The sequence below is a fragment of the Lepidochelys olivacea genome (genome assembly GCF_965140295.1).
Source record: "Lepidochelys olivacea isolate rLepOli2 genome assembly, chromosome: 21".
Lineage (NCBI taxonomy): Eukaryota > Metazoa > Chordata > Testudines > Cheloniidae > Lepidochelys > Lepidochelys olivacea.
Genome location: NC_140431.1, coordinates 17580022 through 17601916, shown reverse-complemented (window position 1 = coordinate 17601916; position 21895 = coordinate 17580022). Strand labels below are relative to the sequence as shown.

The window sequence follows — 21895 nt, the reverse complement described above, 5'->3', positions numbered from 1 at the left end:
ATGACAGCAACATAATCCCTAAAATGAATCCAACTACTTGTCTGGTGCTCAGCACGGACGCCAAGCCAGGATCCCAGGCCAGACGAAGAGGAAGCAGGCTGCACACCCTGATGGGACAAGCCTTGACCCTGGCAGGGTGTGTTCTGTGCCAGGTGAGGCAAGAGCACTCCCTAGTGACGGAGAAGTACACCTGAATGGGACACTTGACTGCCCACGCAGCACAGAGTGAGATGTGGGAGGGGGGCTCTAGGGAGCAAGGATGGCTCAGCACCGAACAGCTCCCATTCTTCCACTGGGGGGACAGACATTCTTCACTGTTCTCAATGGAAGCAGCGCCCACCTTCCCCGAGCCCAGCCAGTCCCCGTTCTGCTCTGCAGGTCAGTTAGATTCTGTACACAGACATGTCTGTTCACAGGGGTTAATCCCCACCAGCGCGCCACAGGAATCCCTGTGTCCATCCCCCGAGAATCTGATGGGTTATTGCTCTGTCAGCTCCATGCTCCCTCAGTGCATGTAGTGAGGCCATGGCTACTAGAGTCCAGCACAGGACTCCCACTAGTATGGCGGCAGGTCCTTCAGGGATCTACACGAGTCTCACACAGGGCTCTAATGGCTACCACCCCAGCCCAGCGGAGGATCTGGCACAACAGGCCATGGGAACCCAAGAGCGACCCAGGCCCTGAAATATTGCACTAACACTGGCAGCGGAATGATCTGGAGGCAGCACTGGGGCCCCAAGAGAGTCCCGAGCTCCCAGACAGGCAGGTTTGCTGCCCTGGCAGGGGATCCAGCCCTTTGGGGAAGACAAAATAACTCCCAGGGGATGTCTCTGCCCCTCTGATTGAGGATGCAACAATGACAGGCCCATACCAAGCTCCCTCCATCCCCTCGCTGGGGAGAAATTCTCCCCTTCTTCATGCCCACTAAAGAGAGAGAAGAAGGAGGATGGGGGGAGAACAGGACACCTCCCTCCCCTGGATGTTTATGTGACAGATGATGCGTGAAACTTTTCCCTAGTAGAAGGCATGCACTACAGTCAGCCTATGAGCTCTCTGAGGCCGGGCCCTTGTCTTGTGAGGTCTCTGTCCCGGGCAGGGCATGCTTGTGCTGCCATAGCTATACGCATCAGCCCCAAGGCTAGCACTCCCCTCAGTCACCTAGCAAGTGAGTCCAGATGTTGCCCGTCTCAGTGTGTATTCGGAAGATGCTCTTGAAGCAGGCTCTGAAGGATGGCATAGGGGGTCTGTGTCCATGCAGGAGGTAATCGTTATCCTTCAGCCAGTCCGGGAGCACATCGTAGGGAATCACCCTCCAGCGCCCTTCCCACACCTGCAACACACCAACCCCCGCAGCCAGTTACTCTGACTGGCAGCCCCCGGTCAGGCATGGCAGCTGCTTCAGAACCACTCCTATCCCCTGGGACTGCTCGCTATTGTTTCCATGGTGCCCATCACTGTGAAAGTCAAGCTGAAAACCATACAGAACCAGCCAGTCTCTTCTGTGAGGTAAGTACTGAACTGGGCCAGCCTTCTCTCCTCAGAGGACATGACAACTCAAGAGCAGGTTCTGTTGCTGCAAAATTAAATGCTATGCAAACACCCCCAGGATGCCCACATAGGGCCAAATCCTGCAGAATGCGGGGCCTTCCCTACACTTGATACCCTGGGACTGTTGGAGACTAGCACCCTCAGAATTTGGCCCTTCATCACCTTAACAGGCAACACTGTCAGCTGAGACACGGCCGACGATGTGACAGCTCTTACGAGACATTGTGACAAAAACCCCAATGGGGTTCATACAGGAGTACCCTGGGACCACGTTTTCATCCCAGCCCCAGCAATCGCGGCACTAGCCCTTCTCTCCCAGGGCTCCACAGGTGTGAGAGTGAGTACAGGAGCTTCTGCTTAGTCCCCAAGGCACACCACAGCAATACTGGACAGGTAGCAGCCAGTGCTTCAGACCCCAGGACGGGTCCAAGGGGCCCTGCCGAGCTAGATTAGGACAGGGGTTCGCACCACACTTGCCCCTGCCAGACATGGATGGTCCTCACTGCCACATGCACTAGATACACCTAGATTGTTCCACTTGTCAGGTCCTTGGCATTCTCCAAACTGCAGCTGGGGTCAGTGCTGGCTGTAGGGGGCTTCTCAGCAGCACCGACAGCAAGGGCGGGAAGGAGAAACAGCATTTCACAGGTGCTGCTGTTCACTTCCCACATTCCTCTTGGCCTTGCAGTTGAAAATTTGTTAAGCTCTTGGCTCAGGCCCCCTGCCCATTCTAGGGGGAACCCCAGTGCACTGGATTTAGTCACCCACATTCATGGTGTCCTCCTAACAAGGAAGACTGACCCAATGCAGACCCAGCACAATGCCTCAGACTCAGTCACAGAAGAGGACAGCGGCCCAGAGCCCTGGCAGCTGTCCTCTATTGACCAGCATTCAGGGCTGTCATAAACTGACAATACCTTATACACAAATTCCTCCATCTTTTCCATAGCGTGATGAGCCTGCAGAGGTAGAGTCAGCACACGAACCACCTCCTCCTCCTCCTCCTCCTCCTCCTCCTGTGGCGCTGTGCATGGCTGCTCCTTGGTCTAAAGGGAGAGACGCCGTTATTTGTCACAAGCCGCAACCCACCATAGAGATTGGACCATCAAGATGTGGGGAAATTTAGAAAACAGCAAGTATATTCCCACCAAGAGCGGTGTGAACCCTTAGAATGTACAGGTGCTACAGCCCTTCTGAGAGGGGAAGAGATGGAAGCCTCCCCAGTTACCACTGCTTATGCTTCATGCTACTGTCTTAAACTGCACACAGAAGGGATAATCCCAGACTCAGTCTTGCTTAGAACAAGGATTAGAGTGGAGGATTTTCCTTCTTTACAGTCCAGGGTGCAGCCTGAAATGGCCACTCTGCTCTGGCCAGGGAAGTGAGCCCAGGAAATAGGCCAGGAACCAGCCGAAGCAGAAGCATTAAAGGACAGAAGCCACCCCTTTTCGCTGCATGCCTCTATCTATTACTAATAGGTATTAGAAGATGACCCCTAAGCTTAAAGGCCACAAAAGCAGGTGAACCAATAAGAATGCTCCTTAGAACTCCTGCAGTGCACCTGTTTACCTGCAGGCAGTACTGTCAGCAGGCGTGCAGAGGGAGTTCCTTGGCTGACGCTATGGGGCGAGGTTTGTTGAAGACTGGCTGAGCCCAGTTCACCCTCCTCCCTCCGCCCCAGAAAACAGGAGCACGCTGGGGTGAGAGGGATTGTTTGCTTATGACAGATTACTTTCTATGTAATGGAATAAGATTTCCAGGACAGATTTTCTGACACATCACTCTGAACACCACAGAGTGGGTGCAAATTCTCACCATTCAGATTCAAGTATCAGAGGGCTAGCCGTGTTAGTCTGGATCCGTAAAAGTGGCAGAGTCCTGTGGCACCTTATAGACTAACAGACTTATTGGAGCATGAGCTTTCGTGGGTGAATATCCACTTCGCCAGATCTGACAAAGTGGGTATTCACCCACGAAAGCTTATGCTCCAATACATCTGTTAGTCTATAAGATGCCACACGACTCTTTGCCGATCATTCAGATTCAGTCCATTTTCACCCCCACTGTGTACTGGTGTAAAAGGATGACAAGGATCAAGGTCTATTGGCGGGAGCCCAAAGCCCCACTCTTCCGTGCACCATGCTGCTAATGGGATGACAGGCAGATTTCTGGGTTAATCTGCAAGGACAGTGTTGAGAGCCTAAATAACTAGGAGTATATCTGTCTGTAACTCTGGGGCGTACAGGGTACATTCAACAGGACTGACTGGAAGCAATTTATAGGAAGAAACAGCACCAAATGGGTTTGGTTTGCAGATCCCAGCAGCTGCCCTGCCTGAGCGCATTCTGTTGGATTGTGGCTTACGCTGGCTGAACTGGCAGCTCCTTGGTCTCCCTTCTCCTCTAGCAGCGGCCCCAGTTCTGCCAGCTCCAAATCATCTCCTTCTCGGCTGCTGCTGGAAAGTCCATTTCCTTGGCTGGTTGCTGACCCTTTGCGGGACGACATCTGGTCAACACACAAAAGGTCTTGAGCTTCTGTGTCCTTGAACATTCACACTAGGAATAAAAACAAGACAAGTGACATTGCAGGCCTGCTTCCTTCCATTCTAACCCAAATCCGCCACACCAAGTGACCCAACGCTTTGCAACTTACTGCCTTGGCCAACACTGGTGAGAGCATCTACAAGAGCCAACTCCTCAGCTCAGTGTCCACAGCAGCAGCCCTGGTACTCTGGGCATGGGCCCATTCAGAGTTCATGACAACTGGAAAAGCCCAACCCCACTGTGACACCCTGACACCCCAATATTCACCACTGTCACGTAATTAGGATAGGTTTTGTACGAAGTATGACTTGTGAAGTATCATTCTAAAAGCCTCGATCTGCTAGACATTAACATCTCATTGGATTGTATGTGTTATCATCATATGTGAAGTTATGAAGTTTGGGTAGGTGTGTGTTACTGAAACACGTTGTGAGGTTGAAAATACCCACAAGCAGCCTCTCAGGTACAACAGTAAAAAGGCCAAACAATGGCTAATGGCTTATTGAGGAAATGCACATCAGCACAAGGATTACCCCAGGAACTGTGTACAACAGAAAACTCTCAGAGAGAGTACTACACAATATTTGACCCAGGTCACAGCAAAAGAGCCTTAATTGGAACCTTAATTCCCCCCTCCACAGGACACAGGTGACACTAATATGCCCAATTCATGAGGCGTTTGAGGAGCAGGGTTTGTATAGCACTTCGCCTGTGAACATGACTAGAGAAGTACGAAGTAACACTGTGTAGACGGAAGGGATGAGGATTTCAGCCTCATTCTATTTACTAGCCAAGATCACGTCACATGACGAAACCAGCACGGTTTGGTATGACTGCCCATTTCCACTCAGGAGAAGACCAAGAAGCAGGATGCTCAGGGGCTCACGCTGGTGTAGCTCAGGATGTAGACACAGGAGATGCTGGCCTGGCAGCTGTCTACGCTGTTCAGCCCTCACTCATGAGAGCCACCCTGATCACACCGTTGGTATCTGACCCCATGCTACTTTCTTACCTCAGGGTGACAAGCATTCGCCCTCTCTTCCAAACCCAGGGAAAAATACATCTTCAGAAAGCCTACAAATATCATCCCATCACCTGTAGCTTATGCAAAGCATCCCACTGTTAGGAATCCATCTTAGTTATCTTAGGCTACGTCTACACTACTGCGTATGTTGGCAAAACTTACATCGTTCAGGGCTGTGAATTTTCCACCCACCCGAGCAACATACGTCACACTGGCGTAAGTGCCAGCGTGCCCAGCGCTACGTTGCAGCAGAGCTTTTGCCACTTGCAGACGTGGTGCTTGACGCCGATGGGAGGCTCTCCCGTTGGCATTCAGCGTCTTCACTGGATGCACTGCAACGGCACAGCTGTACCAGTGCAGCTGTATGTGTACTCATGGCCTTAGTGCTGGGTCCTGCACCCGCTGAAGTCCATGGGGGCAGGTCTTACGTTCTGAGCACTTCAGGGCAGGGACAATGAACCAAATTCACTACGGAGTGTGGGTGTCAGTTAAATCAGGAGGTGGTCCCTACTAATACCAGGGGCAAATTTGGCCCTACATTTGCTTTTGTATAGTGCTGTACACATTGAAAATGCTCAGCAAATAACCCAGTATCGAGTCATAGAATATACGTAAAAGAATAAATGGACACAAATCAGATGTCAAGAATTATAACATTCATAAACCAGTCGGAGAACACTTCAATCTCTCTGGTCATGCAATCACAGACATGAAGGTCGCTATCTTAAAACAAAAACACTTCAAATCCAGACTCCAGCGAGAAACTGCTGAATTGGAATTCATTTGCAAATTGGATACTATTAATTTAGGCTTAAATAGAGACTGGGAGTGGCTAAGTCATTATGCAAGGTAGCCTGTTTCCTCTTGTTTTTTCCTACCCCCCCCCCCCAGATGTTCTGGTTTAACTTGGATTTAAACTTGAAGAGTGGTCAGTTTGGATGAGCTATTACCAGCAGGAGAGTGAGTTTGTGTGTGTATGGGGGTGGGGGGAACGTGAGAAAACCTGGATTTGTGCAGGAAATAGCCCAACTTGATTGTCATGCACATTGTGTAAAGAGTTGTCACTTTGGATGGGCTATCACCAGCAGGAGAGTGAATTTGTGTGGGGGGGTGGAGGGTGAGAAAACCTGGATTTGTGCTGGAAATGGCCCACCTGATGATCACTTTAGATAAGCTATTACCAACAGGACAGTGGGGTGGGAGGGGGTATTGTTTCATATTCTCTGTGTATATATAAAGCCTGCTGCAGTTTCCACGATATGCATCTGAGGAAGTGAGCTGTAGCTCACGAAAGCTCATGCTCTAATAAATTGGTTAGTCTCTAAGGTGCCACAAGTACTCCTTTTCTTTTTCCGTGTGAGTGTAAGGGCTTAACCTGTCAATCCTACAGAATTTGCAAAATAAGTTTTTAGTCTTTATGGTTGTGGGGGGGGGGGGGGAAATCTTTCTAAATACAAAGAATGTAAGGATGTGGCATTGCACTCCTGAGCCTGCACAAAGACAGCTCCAGCACCTCTCTGGTATGCTTCACTTGACAAGCAGCGGCAGAGTGAAAGTGACAAGACTAATCAATGCTACTAGTCAGAGCTCTGCCCACAGCAATGAAATGTCAAGAGTTGGGTGAATTTCAGTATACTGCTGCCACTAAGCCCTGGTCTACACTAAGAGTTGAGATCGAATTTAGCAGCGTTAAATCGATTTAACCCTGCATCCGTCCACACGACGAAGCCCTTTTTTTTCAATTTAAAGGGCTCTTAAAACCGAATTCTTTACTCCACCCCCAACAAGGGGATTAGCGCTGAAATCGGCCTTGCCAGGTCGAATTTGGGGTAGTGTGGATGCAATTAGACAGTATTGGCCTCCAGGAGCTATCCCAGAGCGCTCCATTGTGACTGCTCTGGACAGCACTCTCAACTCAGATGCACTGGCCAGGTAGACAGGAAAAGGCCCACGAACATTTGAATTTCATTTCCTGTTTGGCTAGCGTGGCAAGCTGCAGGTGAATGCAGAGCTCATCAGCAGAGGTGACCACGATGGAGTCCCAGAATTGCAAAAGAGCTCCAGCATGGACCTAACGGGAGGTACGGGATCTGACTGCTGTATGGGGAGAGGAATCCGTGCTATCAGAACTCCGTTCCAGTTTTCGAAATGCCAAAACATTTGTCAAAATCTCCCACGGCATGAAGTACAGAGGCCTATAACAGGGACCCGAAGCAGTGCCATGTGAAACTTAAGGAGTGGAGGCAAGCCTACCAGAAAACCAGAGAGGCAAACGGCTGCTCCGAGTCAGAGCCCCAAACATGCCGCTTCTATGATGAGCTGCATGCCATTCTAGGGGCTTCAGCCACCACTACCACAACCCTGTGCTTTGACTCTTTCAATGGAGATGGAGGCAACACGGAAGCAGGTTTGGGGAACAAGGAAGATGATGATGATGAGGTTGTAGATAGCTCACAGCAAGCAAGCAAGCAGAGAAACCGGTTTTCCCAACAGCCAGGAACTGTTTCTCACCCTGGACCTGGAACAAGTACCCCCGAACCCACCGAAGGCTGCCTCCCAGACCTGCCAGGAGGAGAAGGGACCTCTGGTCAGTGTACCTTTTAAAATAGTATACATGGTTTAAAAGCAAGCATGTTTAATGATTAATTTGCCCTGGCATTCGCGGCCAGTATAGCTACTGGAAAAGTCTGTTAAAAGTCCGGGGATGGAGCAGAAATCCTCCAGGGACATCTCCATGAAGCTCTCCTGGATGTACCCCCAAAGCCTTTGCAAAAGATTTCTGGGGAGGGCAGCCTTATTCCGTCCACCATGGTAGGACGCTTTACCATGCCAGGCCAGTAGCACGTACTCGGGAATCACTGCAGAACAAAGCATTGCAGTATATGTTTGCTGGCGTTCAAAAAACATCCATTCTTCATCTCTGTGTTATCCTCAGGAGAGTGATATCATTCATGCTCACCTGGTTGAAATAGGGTGCTTCTCTTAAGGGGACATTCAGAGGTGCCCGTTCCTGCTGGGCTGTTTGCCTGTGGCTGAACAGAAATGTTCCCCGCTGTTAGTCACGGGGATAGGTTAGTCACGTGGTGGGGGGAGGCAAAATGTGACCTTGTAAAGAAAGCACATGTGCTATGTATGTAGTGTTAACTGCAAGGTTTACCGTGAAAGAGTGCACCCATTGCTCTATAAAATGTGTCTTTTTAAATACCACTGTCCCTTTTTTTTCCCTACCAACAGTTGCATGTGTTTCAAGGATCACAGGATCTTCTCCTTCCCAGAGGCTAGCGAATATTAGAAGGCGAAAAAAATGCACTCACAATGAAATGTTCTCTGACCTCATGCTCCCACACAGACAGAGCGCAGACGAATGTGTGGAGGCAGACAATGTCAGAGTGCAGGAAAACACAAGATGACTGGGAGGAGAGTAAATGGCAGGCTGAAGAGAGGGCTGAAGCTGAAAGGTGGTGGCAGCGTGATGAGAGGAGGCAGGATTCAATGCTGAGGCTACTGGAGGATCAAACTAATATGCTCCAGTGTATGGTTGAGCTGCGGGAATGGCAACTGGAGCACAGACCCCCACTACAGCCCGTGTAACCAACCGCCCTCCTCCCCAAGTTCCATAGCCTCCTCAACCAGACGCCCAAGAATGCAGTGGGGGGGCCTCCGGCCACCCAGCCACGCCACCCCAGAGGATTCCTCAAGCAACAGAAGGCTGGCATTCAATAAGCTTTAAACTTTTAAAGTGCTGTGTGGCCTTGTCCTTCCCTCCTCCACCACCCCATCTGGTGCTTCCCTCCTCCTGGGCTACCTTGGCAGTTATCCCCCTATTTGTGTGATGAATTAATAAAGAAAGCATGAATGTAAAGCAACAATGACTTTATTGCCTCTGCAAGCGGTGATCAAAGGGAGTGGGGAGGGTGGTTGGCTTACAGGGAAGTAGAGTGGGTGGCGGGGGGTGTGTTTCCATCAAGGAGAAACAAACAGAACTTTCACACTGTAGCCTGGCCAGTCATGAAACTGGTTTTCAAAGCTTCTCTGATGCACATCGCACCCTCCTGTGCTTTTCTAACTGCCCTAGTGTCTGGCTGCGCGTAACCAGTGGCCAGGCGATTTGCCTCAACCTTCCAACCCGCCATAAACGTCTCCCCCTGTGACGAAGTGGGACTGTTCTTAATGTTTCCTCTGGATAGTGTGGGGGTGCCTCAGTTTCCCCTAGGCAGTTCTTAAGTATCTAGGTAGTGGGGTAAGGGTATATGATCACTGCAGAGCCCTAGAGGGCAGGTGTGTGCAGGGGTCTGGACACAGAGAACGGCCAACACCCTGTTTCCTGGCAACTGATTGCAGGGGGGAAGGGCCCAGGCCAAGTCAGAGCTAAAGGGTTGGAGAACAAAGGAATCAGGTGACCTCCTGGCCCGGAAAGGGACAAAGCCCAGAGGAGGAGGGGCTGGAGGGAGTTTTAGTTTGGGGCTGGCTGGAGACATGGAGTAAAGGGCAGACGTGGTTGTCTGGCTCACTGCCCCGCAAAATGGACCCAGCTGAGGGGTCCTGTTCTCTGCACCTGCAAGCTCTGTTTTAGACCATGTTCCTGTCGTCTAATAAACCTCTGTTTTACTGGCTGGCTGAGAGTCACGTCTGACTGCGGAGTTGGGGTGCAGGACCCTCTGGCTTCCCTAGGAGCCCCCCCTGAGCGGACTCGCTGTGGGAAGCGCACGGAGGGACAGAGGAGGCTGAATGCTCTGAGGTCAGACCCAGGAAAGTGGAAGCTGTCTGAGCTTTGTGTCCTGAAGACAGGCTGCTCACAGAAAGGAGACTTCTCCAGAGTCCTGACTGGCTTCATGGGGAGCAGTTCCAGAGCATTGCCCAGGGACTCCTTGACAACTGCTGGCAGTGGTGGGATGTATTGCACCCCATGGATGGCACTTCCTGCAGTAAGTGACGGGGGAGCAGTAAAATGAAGGGGGATTGACGGGGACCAGGCGTGCTGAAGACTCAGAGAGGAGCGGTTACGGGGGGTGGTTAACCCCTGGGAGTGTGTGACCAGCGAGAAGGACTGTGCAATAATGGGGTCCACCTGGGGACTGTGGTGAGCAGTCTCAGGGGCAGAGGAGCCTGCGGCTTGGCCCTGGGAGAGAGAAGGACTTTTGCAGTAACAGAATTCCCCTGGGGATTGCAGTGAGTGCTGGGACCGGAGGAGTCTGCAGCTCGACCCTGGCAAAGAGGTGGTGACCTCGAGAAGGGCTGGCACACTAGGGGTTCTCCCTGGAAACCGTGGGGAGCTGAGAGCACACAGGCCTGTGAGTTCACAACAACTGGGGAGGAGCGGAGTGATGGCCTGTCACCGTCTCCTTAAGAAGGACATTGTAACCCGGTGCAGAAAGAAAGGGTTGAGCATTGGAAAGTTCACGAAGGCACAGTTAATCGTGCAGCTGGAGGAGGATGACGGCTCTAAGGAACAGATTCCTGACCCCAAATGGGGCTATAGCAGGATCTGGGAGCAGCTGGAGTGGGAGCCAGGCATCGCCAAGACTCCTGTCCCCGACCAGACGAGGGTCTTCACGATCGGGTTCCCCATCGGGGGATCGGAGACGGACGGGATTGGAGCTGAGTCCGAGAGAGCGAGAGGACTGTGGGAGACAGCGAGAGCCCGAGAAAGAGCTGCAGAAGCAGCAGCAGCATGAACTGGCGGTGGGGGAGCGGAGAGGCCTAGGGGACCTCCCCGGGGTGAGTGCGGATAGACCCCGGGGGGCCAGTTCCGCAGGGAACCTCGAGACTAAATTGTTGCCCCTGGTTAAGAAGGGAGGGGGGATGTGGATGCCCACCTCACTGCCTTTGAACAGGTTGGTAATTTGAACCAGGGGGACCCTGCGGAAAAGCCCTGGTGTCTAGCTCCCTTGCTGGGTCCCAAGGCCATAGACTCCGTCAGCCAGATGGTTGGGGATGTGGACAGGCTCCCACTCCTGACCCCAACCGATATGTCTGTGTGGAGTTTCCTGGGGCCAGGCCCCTCGGACCTGCAGTGGGAGCGGAAGGTGATGGTCAATGGGGAGAGATTCCTGGGGTGGCGAGATCCTGGGACAGAGAGAACGGTTGTCAGGCCCTGGGTGGTGCAGCCTCAGATGCTGAGGATCTGTGTGAACTGGGTAAGGGTCCCAGGGACGAAGCCGCTCGCCCTGCCTATGGCCCAGATCCCTGTGCAGACACAGGAGGGGTGGGGCTGGCTGGCTGTTGGGGTTCTCCAGGACACCAGCTGCGAGACCCTGTTGTGGGGTGACTGTGTCTCTTTGGGACAGGATCCAGGCCTTGCTCCGGTAACTGCCAAGGGTTTCAATTTGAATCCAGGGAACCAGTCAGTGGAGAGGAAAATGGTCAGTGAAAATGCAGATGACCTGGCTGGCAGGGGGGAGGAGCTGCTAGGCTCAGGGTACCTGACTGCCTGTAACCAGACCCCTGGGGCTCCCTGCCCCCCTTGCACACTGGAGAGGGGGCTCACGCTGGCTCTGATGCAGTGAGGAAAGCAGCGAGCTTACTGCCTACCCCCATTAGGACAGCAAGGGCAGTGCTGAGCACAGTGGGAGCTGAGACCCCAGCTGAGTGTGGGGAGACACAGGCAGGGCAGGGTATCTGTTGGGAGTGGCAAGGTGCTTGGTAAGGGAAGTCGGGATGAGCCTAGGCAGCCTTGTGAGCTAATGGCTTTGTCTAGTCAGCAGGGTGGGAAGGCGAGGAGAGTGGAAGATGAGTGTCCCTGTACCTTACCTGTTACCTGGGTGGAGAATTGTGACAGTGAAGGAAATGTGCCTGTGTCTGTCAGGGGTATTGACTTGCCTGTGGAGGGAGCTACCCTGGTCTCCAAGCAGCTGTCTGTGACCAGCCTTGTGTGCTGGGACAAGGGGAATGAGATCCCAAGCTGTGTGTCTGGGAAAGGAGAAAGTGTGTCCGGCTCTTCTTTGTCTGTGGAAGAGAAAGAAGGGGCCTTTCAGCCTGTGATGGTTGAGGGTAGTGCGGGGACGCCATGACATAGTGCAGTTGTCTCAGAGTTGGTTCTGGATTCAGCGAAAGCCCAGGAAGGGAAGGGTCCTAAGTTTGTGTCTGCTTGGGAGAATGGCACTGTAACTAGGTTGCATCCAGTTAGTGTCTATGCAAAATCCCAGAGACCAGACAATTCTGGTGCTTGTATTTTGCCTGTTGCTAGTGTGTTGTTGGGAAAGGGTGTAGCAACTCTGTCTAATCAGGGTGAGATCCTAGCCAGGGCACAAGGAGAGCAGAAAGGTGATTTGATTGTGTTGCCTACTGAGGGTGTGGAAACCTGTAGCAAGAAGGAAAAGATTCCTGAACTTGTGTGTGTCAAAGGGAAGGAGAATGCTTCTGACCTTTTATCTAGGGAGTCTGTCAGTTTGCCTGAAAGGGGATTGTGTAGGAATCCGCCTGATAGGCCAGAGGTAATTCTGGATGTAAGGGACACCCAGAAAGAGTCTGTTGTTGCTCAGGAAAGTGTTCCTCTAGAGCAAGCTCTAGGTGAAGAGGGTAAGGGCAGAATTTCTGTGAAGGGTGAATTGTTGCATAGAAAAGCCCTAGGGAAAGGAATCCTCATGGAGTCTTTGCAAGCAGTTTACTGCAAATGAAGGGTGTGAAAGTGATTTAATCAAGAAAGTTTCAGTTCCTAACAGCCAGAAATTTTCTGTTGTGAACGGATCCACTGATTTTCCTGTTTAAGGATCCAGTGTGGAGAGCTTTGAGACGGTCTCAGACGAAGTGAAACTGTTAAGAAAGTTAAACAGTCCTATAACCAAGTGGCTGTGTTTGGCCAGCTTGTTGGGGAGACAAGGTTGTTGAGAAAGGAATGTCTCCATGCTAGTTCTGTAAGTGAACAGTATGTATCCCAGGTCAAGATGAGGGCTCTTAACCAAGAGAGCCCGAATTGCAGCCCTCCAGACTGGAACGGTGGGAGAAGACCCAATCCCAGTTTGACCCCCTGGGGTTTTAGGGTGGCAAAAGGGCACGGGCCGCATAAACCTTCCCACATACGGCCTGCGAGTGCTATCGACCACCCCTGACCTAAGGGAGGGCGTGAAACGGGAAGGGCCTGGTGTAACTTCCACCAAGGAATGGGGGAGATGCTGGGGCATCCATGTGAATGTTGGTGGCTTCGAACTTCCCCAGGTCACCGGCTAAAGTGACCCTGCTCAGTTCGATCTCAAAGGGGGGAGAGATGTGACGAAGTGGGACTGTTCTTAATGTTTCCTCTGAATACTGTGGGGGTGCTTCAGTTTCCCCTAGGCAGTTCTTAAGTATCTAGGTGGTGGGGTAAGAGTGTATGACCACTGCAGAGCCCTAAAGGGCAGGTGTGTGCAGGGGTCTGGACACAGAACGGCCAACACCCTGTTTCCTGGCAACTGATGGCCTGGGCCCTTCCCCCCTGCAAGGTCAGAGCTAAAGGGTTGGAGAACAAAGGAATCAGGTGACCTCCTGGCCCGGGAAAGGGACAAAGCACAGAGGAGGAGAGGCTGGAGGGAGTTTCAGTTTGGGGCTGGCTGGAGACATGGAGTGAAGGGCAGATGTGGTTGTCTGGCTCACTGCCCCCAAAATGGACCCAGCTGAGGGGTCCGGTTCTCTGCACCTACAAGCTCTGTTTTAGACCATGTTCCTGTCGTCTAATAAACCTGTTTTACTGGCTGGCTGAGAGTCACGTCTGACTGCAGAGTTGGGGTGCAGGACCCTCTGGCTTCCCCAGGACCTCGCCTGGGCGGACTCGCTGTGGGAAGCGCACGGAGGGGCAGAGGATGCTGAATGCTCCGAGGTCAGACCCAGGAAGGTGGAAGTTGTGTGAGCTTTGTGTCCTGAAGACAGGCTGCTCACAGAAAGGAGACTTCCCCAGAGTCCTGACTGGCTTCATGGGGAGAAGTTCCAGAGCATCACCCAGGGACTCCGTGACACCCCCTTACTCTCACAGATATTGTGGAGCGCACAGCAAGCAGTAATAACAATGGGAATATTGGTTTCACTGAGGTCTAACCGAGTCAGGAAACTGCACCGGCGCGCTTTTAAACGTCCAAATGCACATTCTACCACCATTCTGCACTTGCTCAGCCTGTAGCTGAACAGCTCCTGACTACTGTCCAGGCTGCCTGTGTACGGCTTCATGAGCCATGGCATTAAGGGGTAGGCTGGGTCCCTAAGGGGAACTATAGGCATTTCAGCATCCCCAATGGTTATTTTCTGGTCTGGGAAGAAAGTCCCTTCCTGCAGCTTTTGAAACAGACCAGAGTTCCTGAAGATGCGAGTGTCATGTACCTTTCCTGGCCATCCCAGGTTGATGTTGGTGAAACGTCCCTTGTAATCCACCAGTGCTTGCAGCACCATTGAAAAGTACCCCTTGCCGTTTATGTACTCACCGGCTTGGTGCTCTGGTGCCAAGATAGGGATATGGGTTCTGTCTATGGCCCCACCACAGTTAGGGAATCCCATTGCAGCAAAGCCATCTACTCTGACCTCCACATTTCCCAGGGTCACTACCCTTGATATCAGCAGATCTTTGATTGCATTGGCTACTTGCATCACAGTAGCCCCCAGAGTAGATTTGCCCACTCCAAATTGATTCCTGACTGACCGGTAGCTGTCTGGCGTTGCAAGCTTCCACAGGGCTATTGCCACTCGCTTCTCAACTGTGACGGCTGATCTCATCTTGGTATTTTTGCGCCTAAGGGCAGGGGAAAGCAAGCCACGAAGTTCCATGAAAGTGCCCTTACGCCTGTGAAAGTTTCGCAGCCACTGGGAATCGTCCCAAACCTGCAACACTATGCGGTCCCACCTGTCTGTGCTTGTTTCCCGGGCACAGAATCGGCGTTCCACGGCATGAACCTGCCCCATTAGCTCCATGATGCCCATGCTGCCAGGGCCCGTGCTTTGAGAGAAGTCTGTGTCCATGTCCTCATCACCGTGCTGAAGTCACCTACTCGCCCGGTTTTGCTTTGCCAGGTTCTGGTGCTTCATATACTACTGGATAATGCGCATGGTGTTTAATGTGCTCCTAATTGCCAATGTGATCTGAGTGGGCTCCATGCTTGCCATGGTATGGCGTCTGCACAGAAAAAAAGGCGTGGAATGATTATCTGCCGTTGCTCTGACGGAGGGAGGGGTGACTGACGACATGGCTTACAGGGTTGGCTTACAGGGAATTCAAATTAACCAAGTGGATGGCTTTACATCAAGGAGTAACAAAAACAACTGTCACGCAGAGTGGCCCCCTCAAGGACTGAACTCAAAACTCTGGGTTTAGCAGGCCAATGCTCAACCCACTGAGCTATCCCTCCCCAGTATTTCAGGCAGGACTGAATCTCCATTAAACTTTTCAAGGTGCCCCTGACAGACCTCACCGAAACGATTGTCGGCCGTTGATTTCACGGAGGGAGGGAGGAGCAAATGAAAACAAAACAAATCTGGTCTATTTCTTGTTTTGATCCACGCCATCTATCTCTTACATCTTTGGCTGGCAGCAGAGGTGCAATAGGACTGCTAGCCACCCTCATCTACTGCCTGCTTGCCAGAAGACAATACAATAGGACTGCTGGCAGGACCAAACAGAACGACCTGATCGAGTCACTCCTATTTCAGTCCCTGAGCCCACGTCTGCCCAGGCACTCCTGACCAACCTTGCCAAGGTGGCCAGGAGCACCTCGGACATGACGACTATGGTTATCAGGCCTATTGCACAGTTTGCTACCACAAGGCAATGAGCTGCTGCTGTGTAGCAATGCAGTACCGCATCTGCCAGCACCCAGGAGACGTACGGTGACGGTGAGCTGAGCAGGCTCCATGCTTGCCATGGAATGGCGTCTGCACAGGTAACTCAGGAAAAAAGGCGCGAAACGACTGTCTGCCGTTGCTTTCACGGAGGGAGGGAGGGAAGGGGGGCCTGACGATATGTACCCAGAACCACCCGCGACAATGTTTTAGCCCCATCAGGCATTAGGATCTCAACCCAGAATTCCAACGGGCGGTGGAGACTGCGGGATAGCTACCCACAGTGCAACACTCCAGAAGCCGAGGCTAGCCTCGGTACTGTGGAAGCACTCCACCGAGTTAATGCACTTAGAGCATTTTGTGTGGGGACACACACAATCGACTATATAAAAATGATTTCTAAAAACCGACTTCTATAAATTCGACCTAATTTCGTAGCGTAGACATACCCTTAGGAAAGTTATCAGCAGGAGGCAGCACTGGAGTTAATAGTCAGGGAGAAAGATCCCCAGAAAAGGTGGTGATGGGCGGGGTAATAGAGGAGTGAAGCTAACTCCCAAACAGTAGCTGAAGGGGCCAGAGCTTCAAACCTATCAGATCCATATCAGCTTCTGGCTAGTATATAAGACATATGGAAATGCCATTGGAGCTAGGATTCTCGCATGGATATAGCCCCAAGACCCCTCCCCCCACACTCCCATTTCTTGTAGCACTCTCTGGCTGGTAGGTTCAATCCTCTGTTCAGCATGTGTTCAATAAGATGCCCAGCCCTGGCTGCCTTTGCACCTGGCTGCAATCCCCATGCATTTCAGCTGGCCTTTCCATGACTGCTTTCCCAGATTGAGGTGTCATTAGAAGAGGTTTGGGAACAAATAGATATGCTAAACAGTAATACGTCACCAGGAGCAAATGGTATTCACTCTAGAGTTCTAAAGAAAAACAAAGAGGAAATTTCAGACCTACTAACTGGTGTGTAACCTATCACTTAATTCAGTTTCTTTACCAGATGACTAGAGAACAGCTAAAATGACGCCAATTTTTGAAAAAGGCTCCAGAGGCGATCCCGGCAATTACAGGCTGGTAGGTCTGATTTCAATATCAGGCAAATTGATTGAAACTATAGGAAAGAACAGATTTACCAGGCACATAGAGGAACACCATTTGTTGAGGAAAAATCAACATGGCTTTTGTAAAGGGAAATCATGTCTCACCAGTCTCTTAGAATTCTTTGAGGGATTCAACAATCATATGGACAAAGGTGAGACAGTGAACATAAGAATGGCCATACTGGGTCAGACCAAAGGTCCATCTAGCCCAGTATCCTGTCTTCCGACAGTGGCCAACACCAGGTGCCCCACAGGGAACAAACAGAACAGGTAATCATCACACGATCCATCCGTCACGCATTCCCAGCTTCTGGCTAACAGAAGTTAGGGACACCATCCCTGCTCATCCTGGCTGATAGCCATTGATGGACCTATCCTCCATGAATTTATCTAGTTCTTTTTTGAACCCTGTTATAGTCTTGGCCTTCACAACATCTTCTGGCAAGGAGTTCACACAGGTTGACTGTGCGTGGTGTGAAAAAATAGTTCCTTCTGTGTGTTTTAAACCTGCTGCCTATTAATTTCATTGGGTGACCCCTAGTTCTTGTGTTATGAGAAGTAGTAAATAACACTTGCTTATTTATTCTCTACACAAGTCATGATTTTATATACCTCTATCATATCCCCCTAGTCATTTCTTTTTCAAGCTGAAAAGTCACAGTCTTATTAATCTCTTCTCATATGGAAGCTGTTCCATATCCCTAATAATTTTTGTTGCCCTTTTCTGAACCTTTTCCAATAGATCTTTTTTGAGATGGGGCAACCACATCTGCACGCAATATTTAAGATGTAGGCATACCATGGATTTATATAGAGGCGATATGATATTTTGTATCTTACCTATCCCTTTCTTAATGATTCCCAACATTGTTTGCTTTTTTGATGGTTGCTGCACATTGAGTGGATGTTTTCAGAGAACTATCCACAATGACTCCAAGATCTCCTTCTTTTGAGTGGTAACAGCTAATTTAGACCCCATCATTTTATATGTATAGTTGGGATTATGTTTTCCAATGTGCATTACTTTGCATTCATCAGCATTGAATTTCATCTGCCATTTTGTTGCCCAGTTACCCAGTTTTGTGAGACCCTTTTGTAGAGCTTTGCAGTCTGCTTGGGACTTAACTATCTTGAGTATAGAATCATAGAATATCAGGGTTGGAAGGGACCCCAGAAGGTCATCTAGTCCAACCCCCTGCTCAAAGCAGGACCAATTCCCAGTTAAATCATCCCAGCCAGGGCTTTGTCAAGCCTGACCTTAAAAACCTCTAAGGAAGGAGATTCTACCACCTCCCTAGGTAACGCATTCCAGTGTTTCACCACCCTCTTAGTGAAAAAGTTTTTCCTAATATCCAATCTAAACCTTCCCCACTGCAACTTGAGACCATTACTCCTCGTTCTGTCATCTGCTACCATTGAGAACAGTCTAGAGCCATCCTCTTTGGAACCCCCTTTCAGGTACTTGAAAGCAGCTATCAAATCCCCCCTCATTCTTCTCTTCTGCAGGCTAAACAATCCCAGCTCCCTCAGCCTCTCCTCATAACTCATGTGTTCCAGTCCCCTAATCATTTTTGTTGCCCTTCGCTGGACTCTCTCCAATTTATCCACATCCTTCTTGTAGTGTGGGGCCCAAAACTGGACACAGTACTCCAGATGAGGCCTCACCAATGTCGAATAGAGGGGAACGATCACGTCCCTCGATCTGCTCACTATGCCCCTACTTATACATCCCAAAATGCCATTGGCCTTCTTGGCAACAAGGGCACACTGCTGACTCATATCCAGCTTCTCGTCCACTGTCACCCCTAGGTCCTTTTCCGCAGAACTGCTGCCTAGCCATTCGGTCCCTAGTCCGTAGCTGTGCATTGGGTTCTTCCGTCCTAAGTGCAGGACCCTGCACTTATCCCTATTGAACCTCATCAGATTTCTTTTGGCCCAATCCTCCAATTTGTCTAGGTCTTTCTGTATCCTATCCCTCCCCTCCAGCGTATCTACCACTCCTCCCAGTTTAGTATCATCCGCAAATTTGCTGAGAGTGCAATCCACACCATCCTCCAGATCATTTATGAAGATATTGAACAAAACCGGCCCCAGGACCAACCCTTGGGGTACTCCACTTGATACCGGCTGCCAACTAGATATGGAGCCATTGATCACTACCCGTTGAGCCCGACAATCTAGCCAGCTTTCTACCCACCTTGTAGTGCATTCATCCAGCCCATACTTCCTTAACTTGCTGACAAGAATACTGTGGGAGACCGTGTCAAAAGCTTTGCTAAAGTCAAGAAACAATACATCCACTGCTTTCCCTTCATCCACAGAACCAGTAATCTCATCATAAAAGGCAATTAGATTAGTCAGGCATGACCTTCCCTTGGTGAATCCATGCTGGCTGTTCCTGATCACTTTCCTCTCATGCAAGTGCTTCAGGATTGAGTAGTTTTGTATCATCAGCAAATTTTGCCACCTCCCTGTTTACCCCTTTTTCCAGATCATTTATGAATATGTTGAATAGGACTGGGCCCAGAACAGACCCCTGGGGGACACTACTATTTACCTCTCCCCATTCTGAAAACTGACCATTTATTCTTCCCCTTTGTTTCCTATCTTTTAACCAGTTACCCATTCATGAGAGGACCTTCCCTCTTATCCCATGACAGCTTATTTTGCTTAAGAGCCTTTGGTGAAGGACCTTGTCAAAGGCTTTCTGAAAATCTAAGTACACTGTATCCACTGGATCCCCCTTGTCCACATACTTGCTGACCCCCTCAAAGAATTCTAGTAGATGGGAAATCATGCCTCACCATTTACAAAAAAACATGTTGACGCTTCCCCCACAAATCATGTTCATCTAGGTGTCTGACAATTCTGTTCTTCACTATAGTTTCAGCCAGTTTGCCCGGTACTGAAGTCAGGCTTACTGACCTGTAATTGCCGGGATCACCTCTGGAGCCCTTTATAAAAGTTGGGGTCACATTAGCTATCCTCCAGTCATTTGATACAGAAGCTGATTTATATGATAGGTTATAAACTACAGTTAGGAGCTCTGCAATTTCACATTTGAGTTCCTTCAGAACTCTTGGGTGAATCCCATCTGGTCCTGGTGACTTATTACTGTTCAGTTTTATCAATTGGTTCCAAAACCTTCTCTAATGACATCTCAATCTGGGACAGTTCCTCAGATCTGTCACCTAAAAAGAATGGCTCAGGTTGCAAAGAATTCATGTAGTTTCTCTGCAATGGCCTTCTTATCCTTGAGTGCTCCTTTATCTTCCAGTAGCCCCACTGGTTGTTTAGCAGGCTTCCTGTTTCTGATGTACTTTAAAAAAAAATTGCTACTACTTTTTGAGTCCTTGGCCAGCTGTTCTTCAAATTATTTTTTGGCCTTTCTAATTATATTTTCATACTTCATTTACCAGAGTTTATGCTCCTTTATATTTTCCTCACTAGGATTTAACTTTCACTTTTTAAAAGGATGCCTTTTTGCCTCTCACTGCTTCTTTTTTGTTGTTGTTTAGCCACAGTGGCACTTTTTTGGTTCTCTATGTTTTTTAATTTGGGATATACATTTAAGCTGAGCCTCTATTATGGTGTCTTTAAAAAGCTTCCACGCAGCTTGCAGGGATTTCACTGTTGGGGAGAGGGATAGCTCAGTGGTTTGGGCACTGGCCTGCTAAAACCAGGGTTGTGAGTTCAATCCTATTTAGGGATCTGGGGCAAAAATTGGGGATTGGTCCTGCTTTGAGCAGGGGGTTGGACTAGATGACCTCCTGAGGTCCCTTCCAAGCCTGATAGTCTATGACTAACTTCCTCATTTTTGTGTAGTCCTCCTTTTTGAAATTAAATGCTACAGTGTTGGGTTTCTGTGGTGTTTTCCACACCACAGGGATGTGGAATTTAATTATATTATGGTCACTGTTATAAAGCGGTCCAGCTCTATTCATCTCTTGGACCAGATCCTATCCTCCAGTTAGGACTAAACCAAGAATTGCTTCTCTTCTTATGGGTTCCAGGACTAGCTGCTCCAAGGAGCAGTCATTTAAGGTGTCAAGAAACTTCCTCTGCATCCTGACCTGAGGTGACATGTGTCCAGCCAATATGAGATGGACGTCGTGCACTTGGGCTTTCAGAAAACCTTTGACAAGGTTCCTCACCACAGGCTCTTAAGCAAAGTCAGCTGCCCTGGGATAAGAGGGAAGGTCCTTTCATTGATCAGTAACTGGTTTGGATCATTGGTCTGACCCAGTATGGCCATTCCCATGCTTTTTAAGCCATTCCCTTTATTTTCAGTGTCTGACATGGGGCCATCCCCATTCTTTGGGTTGCTGGAAATTGGCTCCATTTGGATGAGGGATGCCTCACATCTTTAGGGGCACTGGCTTTGCATTTCTCAGTGTGTTCTCTTTGTCATTTCATTGCAGGACACAGATGCCTTTCACGCAGCGTAACTGTAGCTGTGTCAGTCCCAGGACACTGGAGAGACAAGGTGACTGAGGTAAAATCTTCCATTGGGCCAACTTCTGCTCGTGCGCGAGGCAAGTTCTAGAGGTCTCCGTGGCTTGACAGCCGGTCTCTCAACCAGCAGAAGTCGGCCCAGTAGAAGATGGGGCTTCCCCCACCCTGTCTCTGCCGTGGATGCCTTTCACTAAGTGAAATAAAAAACGCGGCTCGAATTTAGGAAGCTTTTAGAGCCTCTGGCTGCTCCACAGCCTTTGGGCGAACTGTTCGCAAGCCCGGATCCCTGCCACCGGAAGCAGCCCCTGCGGGTCCCCGCGGGGCGGGGCAGGGCAGGCGGAGCAGCGGGGGGCCGAGGCCCGAAGCCGCGCAGCCGGAGCACCGCTGACCTGGCCGGGCCCGGCCGGGGGGCCCCGTGCGGCTCGCAAGCGGGTCTCCCCCACCGGCGCCTCCTTGGACTCTCCTGCTTCCGCGCTCGGGCCCGT

At 50.4% G+C, this 21895-nt stretch overlaps 1 protein-coding gene and 1 long non-coding RNA gene across 2 annotated transcripts in view; one reads left to right on the top strand and one right to left on the bottom strand.

The window, feature by feature from the left end:
• Window positions 1-21895, bottom strand: part of ADIPOR1 (adiponectin receptor 1) — a 32893-nt gene that overhangs the window by 10658 nt on the left and 340 nt on the right. The window contains exons 2-4 of the mRNA XM_084611135.1: window positions 3913-4103; window positions 2466-2594; window positions 1159-1330 (exon numbers count right to left, since the gene is read on the bottom strand). Coding sequence (XP_084467261.1) covers window positions 1159-1330; window positions 2466-2594; window positions 3913-4098 — 487 coding nt within the window. The 5' untranslated portion in view covers window positions 4099-4103. The remainder of the gene's footprint in view (window positions 1-1158; window positions 1331-2465; window positions 2595-3912; window positions 4104-21895) is intronic.
• LOC311510872 lies at window positions 7805-8977 on the top strand. The gene is made up of 2 exons (XR_014709157.1): window positions 7805-7926; window positions 8350-8977. It is a non-coding gene; the product is annotated as an uncharacterized lncRNA (long non-coding RNA).